The sequence below is a fragment of the Chaetodon trifascialis genome, chromosome 21 (genome assembly GCF_039877785.1).
Source record: "Chaetodon trifascialis isolate fChaTrf1 chromosome 21, fChaTrf1.hap1, whole genome shotgun sequence".
NCBI lineage: Eukaryota > Metazoa > Chordata > Actinopteri > Chaetodontiformes > Chaetodontidae > Chaetodon > Chaetodon trifascialis.
The window spans coordinates 9,647,346-9,660,617 of NC_092076.1; the positions used below are offsets into that span (position 1 = coordinate 9,647,346).

The 13,272-nt window shown below is 42.9% G+C and overlaps 1 protein-coding gene across 1 annotated transcript in view; it reads left to right on the forward strand.

Moving 5' to 3' along the window:
* atrnl1b (attractin-like 1b) overlaps positions 1-13,272 on the forward strand; it is a 62,025-nt gene that overhangs the window by 17,773 nt on the left and 30,980 nt on the right. Inside the window, exons 18-21 of the mRNA XM_070990231.1 lie at positions 2,217-2,450; positions 3,546-3,683; positions 6,136-6,229; positions 12,620-12,672. Of these exons, the coding sequence (XP_070846332.1) occupies positions 2,217-2,450; positions 3,546-3,683; positions 6,136-6,229; positions 12,620-12,672 (519 nt within the window). The remainder of the gene's footprint in view (positions 1-2,216; positions 2,451-3,545; positions 3,684-6,135; positions 6,230-12,619; positions 12,673-13,272) is intronic.

The following is a 13,272-nucleotide window of genomic DNA, read 5'->3' on the forward strand; positions in this document are numbered from 1 at the left end:
ACCTTTCAGTGCATCCTCTTATCGTGTATTTTATTTTCTCGAGTTTTAGAAAAAACATCATGTCCTGGAGCCACAGGGAAATAGAGGGACATCTGGCAGATTTCCAGTGCAACAGTAGAGTACGTCTTGCTATTAAGGATGTAAAGGCCACAATATCCTTTTGTGCCGAATTCAGTACTAATGATGGATCAGGAATCCCAAATATGGCAATAAATGGAGAGGGCAGCAGAGTCACTTTCTGTTTTGGTATTTAAAATCTAGATTCCATCATATTTTGAGAGGTCCTGGCTTGATTGCATCATCTGTGCAGAAACATTTGTTGTTAGTTATTATGGCAGCAGTAGGCTGTAAAGCTGCTTCTGATGTTAAGATGTTAAATTCTTTGCCTGCGTATCAACAAGTCCACAAACTCGCAGGGATACTTTGCGATATTAAAGCAGCATTTGTCATCGGCTGATTGCAGGGGTGCACAAGAAGACATGTCAAGACACAGAAGAATCTGATTTTGCTGACATTTCTCACAGATATTGAAGTGGCGAGGTTGTTTGTAGTGTCTGTGAGCGAAACCACCTGCAGAAACAGATTTAAGCAAAGTGGATGCACACAACAAAGTGATTGTATAACATCTGATTGCTGGAGTTCAGGTTATGTTTGCTAGGCTGGTGACAGCTCTGGATGAGTCGAGGCTTGTTTTTGCTGTAGCTCATAATCACCATCCAATTCGTGTAACAGCTCCAGGCATCCGATTCAGTTGTTCATGTTCACACATATTGATTTATCTGTCAAAATCCCAACACAAAATATGCAGATTGTGGATTGGTGGATGGTGGATTTTGTGTTTCAACGTGCTTTGTTGTGTTGCTGCAAGACAAAAGGCTTCATCCAGCTGCTTCAGAACGCGATGTTCCTGAGAAATGTGCCGTTTATGTCCTGTCGTCAAAACAGACTTAAATGGCCTTGCTTACTGATTGCCCTTGCGTTGTCATGGTTTCACATCCATTAGCAGAATGGCTGGAGATTTGTTTGACATAAACTGAGGTAAAAGCACTCAGTGTTTGTCTCCTTAAAATAGTAGTGGCATTTCCCACCCTCCAAGTGTCTGCCTGGCAGACAAGTGGCGGCGCTGAGTCTTGTCAAGCAATTTAGTGGCCTGAAAGTTCGTCCCCCAGCTGACAAAACTGCATCGCTCCCTTGGGTTTCTGAGTTCAGAGCAAGCTGCCACTTCACACATCACATTTAAGCCTTTCATTGAACTTTGCTCAAATCACAAACTTTTCACTGGCCTTGGTTTGCAGACGCATTTTCTTTCTCATTCGATGGCTTTTTCCCCCTTTCAATCAACTGTTTAGTGCTCAACACTTTCCTCTCATCTGCTCTCACATCTGTTGCCCTCGCAACTCACCAGATAACCAGTTATGGCCGCATTATCGCTCTTTAACCCTCTGAACTCCCAAGCAGCTTCTGGGTGTTTTTTTGCTCCGGTCACATTTTTAGTCACCGTGAGCTCGTGTATCATTGCAATATCGAAGTCCTGCACATCCACGGAAACAGTTCAATCACAGCTGGAACTCAAAAATATTTTTTTATGAAGTGTAACACAGTTCTGATGGCATAAATCACAAGAAATGGAAAAAAAACGCAAGTCTGTTTTTTTCAATTTTATTTTGCAAAAAATGTAATAGCGCTCGTCACACATGATTGGTTCAGTGACCGCCAGAAAAGTGAAAATCGTACAATCATTTCAATTTTTACAGTTCCCTGCTATGATAAATGGAGTGATTTTGATAAGTTTCTTTTCAAGGAAAACATGCCTTTCAAACCTACCGCTGGGTTGTGGGGTGCTGAGGGTTAATCTGCAGGTCCTGTTAAAGGCTAACAAATGAAGTCGTCTGTTTTCCTACAAGATGAAATCCTGAAAGCAGCATCCTTCAGGATTTTTGTTTGCCGCCACACTGGGCCTTGTTGTCTGTAATGCTTTGCAGTTGATCACATTTTTTTTCCAAGGTGACAGTCTTGGTAAGTAAGTGTTCAAATTAAAAGACATGGACAAATGTGGCTAACAAAGAAATCTAAACAAAGTAGTTAAGGTAGTGTTTGAGTGTAAATCACTTTGAATTGCGGCAGAGGAGTGCAGCAGCATGGAAAGCTCCCAATATGACACAGGTGAGAAATACAACACACTTCTCATCCTTCTTCTTTCCTTTTTTTTTTTTTAGCCCAGAACTGTTCAGGCCTGCGGACGTGTTCTCAATGTTTGGAGCAGCCTGAGTGTGGCTGGTGCGGAGATCCCAGCAGCACGGGGAAGGGCCTGTGCATGGAAGGCTCTTACCGGGGGCCAATGAAGAGGCCGGCCAAGCAGGGCCAGCAGGGCCCGTCCCAGGACATGAGCCTGGAGCCGGGCAGCTGCCCCAAAGACAAGGGCTACGAGTGGGCCTTTGTGCACTGCCCTGGTAAGAGATCCACTTCCTGTCCGGCTTACTGAAATTACAAGCTCGTCCGTCAAAAGTGAGGTTGTTATTCCCGTTCGACTGTCACATTGTCTTAAGTTTAAAAGGATATTCTTATCAAGGATTCCTGTTACAGCTTCCCTATGCAACCAATCCCTCCCTGCTGACTCTATGCAACCTTATTCTAGTGTGCTGTTGAATGCTTTCACCAAGCCCGAGTCCATACAACCACATTATGTGATGTGATGATATACTCAGTGCTACAGTTGATCAGTGGTATCAACATATCAGCATTATTACAGGTTTAAACCTTCTTGTTTCACAGCTTCACACACATCGAAGCACCGCCTTACCATCATGCACATTTCAGTGATAGAACTGGACTGGTACAAGTAACCTCAAAGGTGGAATTAACTGTAACAATCCAACAAAACAAAATCAGCACAAACAGGGTTACTTGTGCATATCTTATATGAAATAAACTTTCTTCTTTTTAGTTTCGCTTGCATCTAATGCCTGATTTGTTTCTCTAATAAGACACTTAGACGTACAGTTGGTTCATTAAAAGTTGCAGCCTTTAAAAGTGTTTAAAAGGCGAGTCTGAGTAAATAATTAATTTGACATGGCAAACACAAGCTGCTGACAGCTCCAGTGGCTCTGTTTCTTTTCAAGGAAGCAATTATATAACAACCCAAGGTGTAACTATTGTTGGGCTGGTGTCAGAAAACCTTGATGTTTACCAGCTACAGGCAGGATGATTGTGCGACTTAGATAGGAGCTATTTAGAAATGACTCTGTAGAACTGACTTGCCGACAGATGGACGTCGTGACTGTGAGCATGTTTGCAGAAATTCACCCTTCTTTTTCCAAATCATTGAAAATATAAACCTGTGTTAGTCCCATCTTGTTTTAGCATGCTCTGTCCCCCCCAAGTGTGACTCGCAACAAGGATAAAGCACCTGTCATAGCCATGATTTGCTCAGTGTGTCCAGATCTGAAATGTCCCATTCATTTTTTGACTACATTTTGAGCTGTAGGCGGTTAAAGAGAGTGAGAACAGTTGTATTACTGCATAACATCTCTCCGTTTCTCTCGCAGCATGCCAGTGCAACGGCCACAGCACTTGTGTGAACGGCAGCGTGTGCGAACAGTGCCGTAACCTCACCACCGGCCCCCACTGCCAAACCTGCATGCCTGGTTACCACGGAGACCCGACCAATGGCGGCAAATGCCAGGGTGAGTGCCACACCTCCTCAGAAATGAGTTCTTCTGCGCACATGAGACTTAACGGCTTTGCTTGTTATCATTGTGATGAAGCAGTCGGCTGATGTGAGTTAACCCTAGCCCCCCCTTTAATCTTCTCTAATTCATCTGTATACATTTCATTTCAGTTAACAACAGATCAACATTAAGTTTAAACAAATGCAACACAAATGACATTCTCCATTTATTTGGACTAGACTGTGTGCAAATGACAATTACAATTTTCGAGGAGTCCTCGCTGCATCCTAATTAGTATGTCGTGTCAGAAACATTCAGTAATACAGGATCATAACCAACAGAGGGCACTATTGTGCATTGATTAGAATTGGTGACAATTCGTCTGCCCTGTCTGATTAATGGAAATATTCCATATGTTGGTTTCATGACGTGTTGACAGAACAGAAACTAAAGGCAGAGCTGGCGTCTGGTCTCTGCTGGTTTATTTTTGCTCCGGCAGCACAGTGTAAATGCCACTCTCACTAAAGAGAGTGAAACGGCAAGATTAACTGTGTTTTCCTGACGTTGGAGTGAGTGTAGAGCAGAGGTGGCGCACGGTGGGAACTGCAGACGAAGCTGAAGGTCAGATACTGACTTGTATTACTGTGGTTTCTCCACACGTTAAAACACGGCTTTGTTGGAAACAGAAATGCATATGCATGATGTATTTTGATATTGAGTGACGGGATGTATATACAGATGCATACATACAGGGCCTTGTGCAACACTGATGTGCAATGATTGCCTCATTTTACTAACTTTAAGGTGTGGTATCCAGGTCTTCCTCTCTGAATATAAAACAGTTTTGAGTTCATTTAAACAGCATGTGATGCAAATTTAATTTCTGTGTCTCCTGCTCAATACAGAATAAGTCTTCTTGACTGACTGCAACCCATAATTTATACTTGCATACTTGTTTTCACAGGAAAGCCCATAATGCTTGCTGAATTTAATGTTGAGAATAGCTGCAAACAGGTTGTTTGCATAGGAATGGGCATTTAACCAAAGACAAAGGGACCGTATGTGTGTTTGATAACCTATTGACTGAAAGCTTGTAGTACAGCTTCCTTGTCAAGAGGAGATTTACCCGAGCCTGTCCCTCATGGGACATCAATAGCATTCCTGAGAAACTACATGGAGGCTATTGTTTGAGTACACACACATTCTCACACACACACCTGGGAGCTTTACGGTCTCAGATACCATCTGTTAATGTATAGGCTATAACTGTAACCTGTAAAGTGAAACTACAGAGGTGAGCATATGTGAAGGGAATAGTCTTCTTATCCCTTTGCTCCCCAAGGACCAAATGACTCAAAATCATTATTCGTTGTTACTACACGCAGATAAATCCCAGCTTTAATGTGGAGACAGGGGAGCCATTGCATATTCAGTGTTTGTGTTATAGGCAGTTAGGCAACCCCCAACCACAACCCACTATTCCAAAAAAAGCTGCAACGCTGTATGTAACATAGATAAAATCAAAACAAGAATCAATGAAGCGGAGGAGATAAACACTAAATATATTGCCTTTGTGCTGTTTTCAATAGAGCGTATGTAAAAAAGGATTAGCAAATTATCACGTTCTGTTTTATTTATGTTTTACTCAACAGTTATGGGATCGGGGTTGTACAATTAAATGCCCGTAGCAGTGGCTGTCAATAACAAGAAGTGTAGGAGCTTAAGAGCTAAGTGTAGTGCTAAAAGCAGCCCTGTCTCCTGCAATATTCATTTGTGCCATCTTGGGAAATGTGCTAAGAAGAAGGTTTAACATTGGAAGGGGAAGCTGTGTCCACTGACCCCTCTGTTACACCCCTTCTCAGTGTTTTAAAGCTTAGTCAACTGAAAGGAATATATATATATTTTTTGTCCTGTAAACCAGAAAGACTGCCACACTAGAAGCACTTCAGCAGCCAATTCACTCATCTTTCACACTTCTGTTGCTGCACTGTTAGTATTCCATGCACGCGTGTCTAGCAGGTATTGTGATGTCCCATCTAAAGCTAAAGGGAGGGTGGGGTGGGCATATTTTCCTCCGTCGTGTATCAGATCTATGAAGTTCAGCCAATCTTTTGGGAAATACACTTGTTTACCATCTTACCCGGATCGATAGCAATTTCATCTTTGAGTGTTCAGTACAGCGGGAGAGATGTTGGTAGCCTAGCTTAGCGCAAACACCGCGAGCGATGGGGAACTGTTAGCCTAGCGCTTAAAAGTGGAGAAAAACAACTGTTATGGTGCAGAGATGTCAGCTTTATTGTGCCCTCAGGAGATCCAAACTCCAAGATTTAAAATCCCTAACTGCACAAAGCACGTACAAACCTTGACTTTATCCACATTTCCAGCTTTGTTTAATCAATAATGTCTCGTGTTACTCTCCCCCTCTGCCCCGCCTTCTTCTCCGTCTGTGTTTTGTTGCTCCTTCCAGCCTGTAAGTGTAATGGTCATGCGAGCGTGTGCCAGGTGTTAACTGGCAAGTGCTTCTGCACCACCAAGGGGATCAAAGGAGACCAGTGCCAGCTGTGAGTACTCCGACCACACGCTTACACACACACACACACACACACACACACACACACACACACACACACACACACACACACACACACACACACACACACACACACACCGACAATCATGAGAAAACAGAACTACCCTGCAGGGTTGTAGTGCTTTAAATTATTGCATTTTGCCGCATTTCCTGGTTTAGCTTTTCGTTAGGAAACATGAGGTTATAGTCCGTTCGGCATCCCTAGACCCTGTTTCCAAAAGTTCACATCTGTGACAGAGGTCAAATGAGAGGAACTCTCTCAGTGCTCCCACTGAAATTCACTGACTTAAGGTAATGCCAATCAAAAGTGAGTCTGTGGGCTGCCTGTCACCAGGCCAGTAATCACTTGGGTTGGAGCCCCGATGAAACGCTCTGGGCTATTTTAAGGGAAACCCATTTTGACAAGTGAGACAGATACATACGGGAGGGTGTTATTTGCTGTTTATGATATTTTGCCTGAAAAAAAAAAAACAACAGAACATTGGTTCTGTGATTCCAGCAGATTTATGATCTGCCTTAAGGGACACAAAAACAGATCTTCTGTTATGAGTTAGAAACTCAACCCTGGAGAGCCCCCCTTGCTTTTGATTTAATATAATAAGACAAAATGATTGATAAGATGGCATTGAAACGAATGACAATACCTATCCTCATAATGGATGGTAGGAGACCCAGAGAAATGTAGTAACTTTTCACAAAATGACCCTTGATATCGTGCAAATATTGGATTATGTTTTTTTCCTCCAAGTGGATCGGTGCTGTTTTATTTCTGCCTGTCATGTTGGAGCAATTCATTTCTTGGTATTGATTTTGAATCATGACTCAGTCTGACTTTCAGTCACCCTTTTTTTAAAATTCTGTATTTCATCATCATATTCAAAGTCTGTGAGGGCACAGTTCACATAGTAGAGTGCAGCCCTGCTCCTTCTCATGTGGAGGCTTGGATGTTGTAATGATTCGGTGGTGTGAAAACAGAGAGCCATCAGTCGGCATTACACTGGCCAGAATCTCCACCTCCAGCACGATTTCTGCTGACGTGCTGGATTCCCCCGGTGTAGGAGGACCATCTCCACTTAACTGTCTGCTTTCACAGTTGTAAGCAGAAAGGACACTGGTGTTTTTAATACCGTAATGCAGCAAGAGTTATGGAAGGGTCACCGGCAAACATGAGTGCACACGCACACACCCACACACGTGTTTGCTACCCCTCTCTAAAATCACACGTCCTCCAAGTATCTCTGACGCCGTGCACTCGCATCAGAATCACGTATCCACTGTCCCTGTGTTCAGGTTTTGTCACGTCGACACATTTCACACCGTATTCGTCACACTGATACGACTGAGACATCTTCTCACTGAATACAATGACAAGATTTTAGTCAGCAGAAGTCACATACAGTTATCATGACACCCTTAAGGGGGCCCCGTGGAGTTTTCTTACCAACAAACTGAAGTTCCCTGAGGTCCTAACAAATGCATTGAATGCATTTGTCAAGGTGATTTTTTTTTTTTTTTTTGGATTGTTTACATCCAATGTCCTGAGATCCAATGGTAGTTTTCACCACCTGCACGTCATACACGTCACATGTGAACAAAAATGTCAGAGGCCCTGCGCTCTGTGTGTCAACCATGTGTTTGGATTAGCTGGCTGAAGGAAAATTAAAGTCGCCTTTAAATACATTTGACATAATCTGCGTCATTTTCATAGAATTAGATGGAGAATGATATGAACTGTAGCTTGTATCGCCGTTATGTTACATTAGGTGCGGTGGTTTCAAGTGTGGTGTAGTGGGCACTGACAAATCACCATGTTGGAACAGGAAAAGAAAGTTTATGAAGTTCATCTTGTGTGGAAATTACAAGGGAAATGACATCAATATGCACGAAAAACGAGTGCGAGAACACATGAATGTGATGAAAGCACAAGAGAAAGTGAGTGAGGACGCGGAGAGAAAACGAAGGGAAGCGCTCAGAAGGAAGAGAGGCAGGAGGGGAGCGAGACCTGCCAACCCCTCAGCGCTTTCTGTTGACTTTGACAGTAAATAAATGACACTTTGCACAAATGACAAAATGTCACTTTAATTTGTGTTACCAGATGGAAAGCAGTGCAGTATAATGCAGAGCAACGCCGGGATAGCAGGTGGCTAACAGTTGATACAAACGACTGTGTTTCTACCCCACAAAACCAGAGTGAAGTATCAGAACAGGCCGGGCAGCAGCGGGCCAATCATCATCAGCTATTTAGAGGGAGGATGTGCCCATGCAGGTTTGGAGCCAGCTATGGGGAAGGTTCCTGCAGCCCATTACCGATTATCAGCTTAGAATTTAGCCAGCAACATAAACCACAGGAATATGTCGTTAATTCAGTCCCATTTACAGACGGTAATTAGATCAGTGTTGTCATTATCAACAACCGCTATTTCAGTGGTGACTTTAATCTCAAAATCAAAATGCGTTTTCACATTCAAACATGTTCGCATAATCAAGCAAGCAATCACTTTTTTTTTGTTGTTGTTTTTGAAGCGTGATCTAATTAGTGTGTGTATGTAGTGACTAGCGGTTGGGGTGGGGTGTTTGCTGTTCCCTTTTCGTAATGTAATTTCTGGTATCTCATTACATGTAATCAGTCTCTCCCCCAGCCCCGCTCGCTTGCACCGTCCCCAGCGTTCACCCTGAAACAAAGACCTCTACACAAGGGCACTCTTGTCTTTTCAGCGACGTGCGCGAAAGTACACACGTGGACACTTTCACAGACGCGTGCACCGCAACCACCGATGCCATTAGGACCTCCGAATACTAGCTGCAGTAATGAAGTGAAGGGCGCATCAGTGCAGAGTAGAATTGTTTTTGAGAACAAACTGCGTTACAGTGATGAGTCAAACAAGAGCTGTTAGGAGAAATATTTCTTATTATAGTGCTCATTTGGATGCATCCATTATTCAGGATTCTTCTTGTGCTGGAGGTAACTGGGGGTAGCTCTGAGTGTGTGTACATGTGGGCCTGCTCCAGCCTGAATATGTGTGAAGGGCATTGCATAGGTTCATGGCACATTTCCTGTTGGTGTTGGTGTGTGTGTGTGTGTGTTTTTGCTACAGCGCATGCACAAGCACAGACAAAGGTCCATGTGTAGATCAAATTAAGATACAGCGGAGGGGGATCGCCTCCAGTTCAGATGTGTGCACACATGCATGCAGGTGTAGATTAAATTAAGATACAGCGTAGAGGAGTTGCATTATACACTTCACGATGAGTGGTGTGTGTGTGTGTGTTTTGCCATCTGCAAATGCCAGACAACTGAAGCGCCTCAGGAGTGATGTTCTGTAAGGTTCAAAAGCCTGTGGCGGCATTTGTCCTCCGTTCTTTGTACCGTGGTAAAAGAGCACTCCACCCTGTCCTTGCTGGGGCTGCTTCCTCCCTGGCTCAGTGTCCTGCCCCCATTATATCATTCAGAGCACTGATGCTTGTCCTTCAGGACTTGCTGGTTAGATCCAGAGTCAGAATCTGTCTTGATCAGGTCAGGTATTATTGTTAAAGCATGCATGCACCTCTGAGTGTCTGAGACAGTATGAAGAATTTATAAGCATCATCAATATGAACACTGTCTGCTTCACTTTTTCAGACAAAATCAGAGCTGAAATATAAGCTCAAGTTGGAGCTTTTTTACTCTATATTCTGACCATTTGTCCCCGGTGATATTTAAGGTGTTAGGACACGTCAGACGTGTTACCTCCACCCGCATCGGACTGACATTTTTTTTTTCTCATGTAGCACCTTCGATGGCGACACCGTCTGTCTCGTGAATCCAAAATGCTACAAAACAACCGATGTTGCATTATTTTTAGAGGCCGAGTCATCCCCATTCACTGTAACATCACCAACAGCCACCTCCTCCTCCTCAGCGGCATTCATGTGTCTCTCAGTGGGTCTGCTCCCTATTTCTTCTCTCCAGCTGCCTCTGATATCCGCATCTCAATCACTTTAACTGCCTGTAAGATAAAGTAACCACGGAACAAAATCGGTGCGATAACAGATATCTTGTACGTGTCAATTTCACTTTATTGGTACAGATCTTGTGCTCATGTGTGCTCTTGCAGCGGAGGGGTGACGTGGTCATTCACGGTGAATTGTAGACAGTTAAAGATTGAGAGTGGAGAGATTTATTCAGAAGGAGAGAAAGAACTGTAACCCAGTGAACACCGCCATATGTTCCTCCTCACTGCATGCCTTTGTAAAGCCATGAGCCATGATGAAACACACTCATGCACACACCTAACAGTTGATGGCACTCCGCGGATGTTAAGAAATCATTTTGCTCGGCAGCACTTGATTTAAAAGTCAGAATACTTTCGCTGTTGTTGTGTGAAAATTATGTATAGTGCTAAGCTGCACCGGTTCGAGCAAACTTCACATGATCTGAGAAACGCCTTCACATCCTCCCATTTATCAAACGCACGGGAAGAAGACCTGCGCAATCTCTGTAGAACCAAGTTCATGCAGTATATGCAGGAGTGAGCTGTGGTGAGGTTTTAAGCTGTGCATCTATTCGCTGTTCAGAGTCAGTTAGTGTTTGCATTTGCCATTGACGAGGATAGCAGCGATGTCCGAGGCTTTAGAATTAGAGCGTTTGTCGAGTAACGACAATGGATTGGAGGCAAATGGAACCCAGTAATTGTCCAATTTTCACACCATGTTTCGCCCTGGGTCAGGACCCTCATTAGCTGGAGTTATGGATTTACTGGCCCTAGGCTTACAGTCATTTCACACTTGCAGCAAACACAGAACATGGGTTAACCACAGGGTAATTATAGCTTATATATATGTATTTATGTGGATCTTGTATTCAAATTACGGATTGGTTTTTATTTAAAATACATTTACAGCTTTCGTTTTATGGAAATCAATGCGTTTTGTTTACTTCTTATTTGTTATGGTTTTATAGTGACAAGAATTGGAAAAAAAAACATGTGTTTCACCTCTTTTCTCCCCTCATAAAGACCGTTAGTCCCCTTTATTACTGTGTGGTTCATGTGTTAATGAACACATGTAACAGTGAAAAATGCTTTTCAATATGTGATCGAAGTACTTTTGTGTTTGAAAGGAGTGCATAATTCTATAACACACTGAATAGCATGATTAAAAATGCAAAGGGTGCGTACATTCGATGTGCTTACTGATAGAAGAAAACACTGAAAGTACTACAGAGTGGATCCTCTCAAGCTGCTCTAGCTGTTGTGCAAGGTTTCTTTGAGGAGCTTTGGTTTTTCAAGTGGTTTTAAAGCGGCTCACATCCTCGCTTACGTGGTTTCGCTTTTCTTCCTTTGCAACATAACATTGCCATTTTTATTTCAATAAGCTTAAGGTTTTGTTTTCCTACTCATTGCTGTTTTGTAACACTGGTTAATGGATATTCTGCACTTTAGTCCAGTTGACACTAAAGCCCACTCCAGATCAGGGTTATATACTTTACATTAAGGCTTGCATATTCAGCATTAACTAGTTGCTTATTAGCATACATAATAGTTGCATATTGGTTCTTTTAGTTATCATGAAGCACTTATTAATGCCCGTTTCTGCCCGACCATATTCTACAACTACTAGGCCATTAACTAAGAGTTCTATTACCTCCTAATTGCTGCTTATTGATAGTAAGTAATGAGGTATACTTTGTAAGTGCTTTCTAATGACTAGTAAAGAGACAGACAGTGTATATTTAGCATAATTATCCACACAATCTTTTTGGATTTTCCCCAAAACACTGCAATGAATCATGGGTAGAATCAGAACAAATGGGACGATGGCCTTGCAATCAAAGGTAAACAAGTCGTGTGCTGTGTGCTTTGAGTTCTGATGTCGCGAAACAAAGATAAACTCGCCCTTTGTTTCGCCTTGAACGATCACGGTCTTGTCGAATCCATTGGCTGAAAAGGCTTCACCTGATCGGTGCTAGTTCTTGATTTGGCCGTCACATCTCCATTTAGGATTACGGATTTCAAATAATCAAGTCAGAGTTCATTTACATAAATTGTGCCATTTGCTCCAAGGATTTTTGAAGGATTACATTGACTTAGTCTGTCACTTTTGGATGCCGCACTCTGCGCTCTGTGATCAGGTGGTACATGAAACATGTGGCATGTCACTGTGTTGCGTTGATAAACAAAAGTTTGAAAAAATCTAATTAACTTTTGCAAACTATCAGATTATTCCCTCGTTGTCAGAAGTAAGAGACTTGAGGAGGCGCCAACAGCAGGAGCTAATGCGCTGGCACTTGGCGTACACTGCTCCTGATAAGAGCCATTCTTGCTCTCAATCTGTTAGCGCTCTTCTTCATCTTGCTCTCTCCTCTGTGTTTCCTTCACTGCAGATGTGACTCAGAAAACCGTTACCTTGGCAATCCACTCAGAGGAACCTGTTACTGTGAGTAATTCTCCACTGGACGGCTACTTGCTGGAGAGACAGCTCATGCACACACACACACACACACACACACACACACACACACACACACACACACACACACCTCTTTGATTATTCTTGGCTATTCTCTCTCTGCTTTCCTCTCTCTCTCTCTCTCTCTCTCTCTCTCTCTCTGCTTCTACACTTGCACTCTTCCGCTCAGGGCAGATGGAGCATTTTAGCACTTTGGCACCAGGGGCGCTTGTTCGGTGACAGAATGACTTGTCGTGAAAATGTCAAGTGCATCAGAAGGAGTGAGTGATTGAGCTAATCAAGGAGACGGAGGAGTAAAAATTCTCCACTTGTCTACTCACTCAATCAATCACCCACCTACTCATTCGTTCATTTAGAAAGTTGGCTAAATGTTAGTTTGACTTGAGTGTGAAGTAAAAGGAAAATACATCAAGGTGATTGATCCAAAAAAGCCACATTATGAAAAACAAAACAAAACAAAGCATAAAGTTGACACCTGTGCTGATGAGCGATAGCAACTCTGTGCCTGTGTATTCCTGTGTGTGCTACATGTTGGTGTTTGTGCTTTGTGTGTTTGTTTGCATGATG